Source organism: Echinops telfairi, unplaced genomic scaffold (genome assembly GCF_000313985.2).
Source record: "Echinops telfairi isolate 266 unplaced genomic scaffold, ASM31398v2 ScPeMD7_12;HRSCAF=54, whole genome shotgun sequence".
In the NCBI taxonomy this organism is placed as follows: Eukaryota; Metazoa; Chordata; class Mammalia; order Afrosoricida; family Tenrecidae; genus Echinops; species Echinops telfairi.
In genome coordinates, this window is record NW_022103909.1 from 5,121,344 (window position 1) to 5,124,528 (window position 3,185).

A 3,185-nucleotide genomic window follows, 5' to 3' on the forward strand; every position below is an offset into this window, starting at 1 on the left:
AACTCAGTAACATTCTGTATCACTGTAAATTCTATCAATTTTCAAAAAATAAAAATATATCCTCAGCAGGTAATATGCTAGTGAGCATAAATTATTTCTATGGATAGAAAGTTTAGGTATATTTTAATAGAATTGAAATGATATTTTCAATATCATTGCCATTGGGTTGACTTATAGTGATTCCATATAAGAATTTTAAGGCTATAAATCTTTACAGAAGAAAATAGCTTCAACTTTTTCAGGTAGAGGGACTAGTGTTGTTGAACCACCAACCCTGAACTTAGCATTCAATGTTTATGTCACTAAAAGGAATAATTATTAACCAAAAATGACTTTAAAAGAAAATTTCCTCTTGTTGAATTGCTCTTAGGTACTTTCCTCTACTTGTTTCATTTTGAAGATATTGGGTACATGGGTAGGAAAAAGGCCATCAAGAAATGAGAGGGGCAAACAAAGGGAAGGAAAAAGCACCAGTCTAACCTGCTATACATTTAGTTGGGGATTCATGTTGTATCCTATATCTTGGGACACCGTATGCACATCCTTTGCATCCTCAGACTCAATCTTATGCTCTACAGTAAAATTTTGAGGAAAGCTTCTGTACTTGCCTTTGGGTCTAGGGAACCATTGGTTTAGTGACCTGATTAGACACAACCTTGAGTTAAGGCAACCATGTGGTTCTGGACTTCTAATTTATAGTTTTTATTCTTCCTGACTTAATCACGAGAATCATCCCTTATCAAAAATTCCCTTTGGTCTTGCATCCTAAGCCCTTGCTCAATTTGAAAATGTCATTTTGCCAAGTTGTCTATTTTTACTGAAATCATCATCTTCATCATTTAAAAAAATTAAATTTTAAGATGTACTAGCAACTTGTTTGAGTGTATCACCTATTGGATCCTCCTGTCTTTGGGTTGACCAATCTTACTCTGAATATGTCTACCTTCATTCAACTTGATCTCTCCATATCGAAATGACTCAGCTTCTTACTATTAGACCTTTGACTTCCTAAACCCTTATCCTTCATCAAACTCAAGATTCATCAGGTTTGTTTTATGTTTCTTCCTCTTATGGTATGGACACATGATGATGGGTTACATAGAGAGCTGCATCATAAAGACAAACAGAATAAGAAGATCTATCAGTGCAGCCTAAAGACTAGTGTCCTTGTGAGTTTCTCTAGAGAAAGAAAACCAGTGAAATTTGGATATTATTATATACATAGGGATTTATCTCAAGGAAAAGATTCACTCAACTGTAGAGGTAGCAGGTTCCAAGTTTGTGGGTCAGATGTCACTTTGAGGGCTTCTCCTCACTCATGTAACTGCAGCAGCTGATACAAAAAAACTGCCAGTGAGAGAGCAGGCTACTGGCTTCAAGGTGAATGAATCCAAGGTCAGCAGATAACACAATAGATCTTTGACAACTGCCAGGACCAGCAGGCAATATGGTAGACTGCTGTCTCAAGTTCAAAAAACCAGCAGTCAGATGATGAGCCGGATTCAGGATCCAGACTCAGAAAAAGTTACCAGAGCATCCACATATATTGGAAGCAAGCTATATACCCTTGAGGAAGGTCCCTGTCAGTTGAGTGGTTGCTCATAACAGAAAACATCATGGAGGTGATTACCTTATATCAGATTTCATCACAGAGGATGACTACATCCTAACTGCCAATCTGCTGTCATTACTGGCCCAGCCAAGTTAACCCAAAGCTAACTATCACAACTACTCTAGAAAAATGGCTGGATTAATGTGGTCATTTGATATTTTGCTCTGTCTCTAAAACAGTGAATCTGAATAACTCCTAGGATACTTTTCTGTATCTCATATCAGAGCCCATCAAGAAATTCTTATTGTCAACTTATCAGATGTTTTTCTATAATATATGAGTTATTCAAAATATTCTATCTGTGTTCAACTATCTGAGACATTGAAAGTATTTTCTCATGATCCCTCGTAAAGCTACTTTTACCTCATTGTTCTTCAGGCTATAGATGAGGGGATTAACCAGGGGAGTTATCACATTGTACTGCACAGAATAAATCAGATCTAATAGTGAATCCGAGTTTGGCACGACATAGCGAAGGAAAGATGAGCAATAAAACAGGAGCACTGTAGCGATGTGGGAGGAGCAAGTGGAGAAGGCCTTGCTTCTGCCTGTGGAGGAGCTGATGCTCAGGATGGTGGAGACAATGAAAGTGTAGGAGAAAATGATGAGGATGCAGGATGCAAGTCCATGCAGGAGACTGGAGCAGAGCAAAACAGTAACATTGATGGAGACTTCAGAGCAGGACAGAGGGAAGAGTGAGGGCAGCTCACAACTGTAGTGTGGGATGGGCCTATCCTCACAGAAATCCAAGTTCATAGTTAGGAGGATGTTGAGGAGTGCATCCAGAAAGCCTATGCTCCAGGACCCCCACAACAACCTCTTACACACGATATTGTTCATCATCTGGCCATAGAGCAGAGGGTGGCAGATGGCCACATAGCGATCATAGGCCATCACCGCAAGCAGGCAGGCTTCCGTGCCCCCAGTATAAAACAAAAAGAAGGCTTGAATCAGGCAGCCAGCCATAGAGATTGTCTTTCTTTGAGACAGCAGATTCTCCAGTAGCTTGGGCACTGTGGTAGATGAGAAGCAAATATCCAAGAAAGAGAGGTGACTCAGGAAGAAGTACATGGGTGTGTGGAGGCGAAAATCTACTGAGGTGACCAGTAGCATCAAGAGGTTCCCCATCAGGGTCTGGAGGTAAATTCCCAGGAACAGCACAAAGAACAGAACTTGGACCTTGGGATCAGCAGACAGCCCAAGAAGGATGAATTCAGTGATAGTGGTGTGGTTCTCCCAGGCCATTTAGAGACTGCTTTATTCTGTACAATAAGAACAATCGTTAGAATGAGCCCCCAGACCCTCCTTATAGCCAGGACATCCCAATATTCTCCTTATACATCTCTATCTTCCTACTTTACATTTTATCATAAATATCCCAACACTCTCCTCACTTATCCTCCAGGCTTTAAATCTTTTTTGTCCCCCCTCCCCCTGTGAGTCATGGACTCCCATGATTAACCATGTTAAAAATTTGACTCTCATTCTTCTGCTCTTATTACATGTTAATTTATGCCACTCTATTCAGGTATTCAATTGAGCTCTCTATTCATTTATTTTAGCTTCACCATGT

General features: G+C 40.0%; 1 protein-coding gene across 1 annotated transcript; it reads right to left on the reverse strand.

Annotated features, from left to right (window-relative positions):
* Positions 1-1,921: 1,921 nt before the first annotated feature.
* LOC101657029 (olfactory receptor 8S1-like) lies at positions 1,922-2,857 on the reverse strand. Its single transcript, XM_004711497.1, has one exon. The coding sequence runs from the start codon at positions 2,855-2,857 to the stop codon at positions 1,922-1,924; it is 936 nt and encodes a 311-aa protein (XP_004711554.1).
* Between the last annotated feature and the right edge of the window lie 328 nt (positions 2,858-3,185).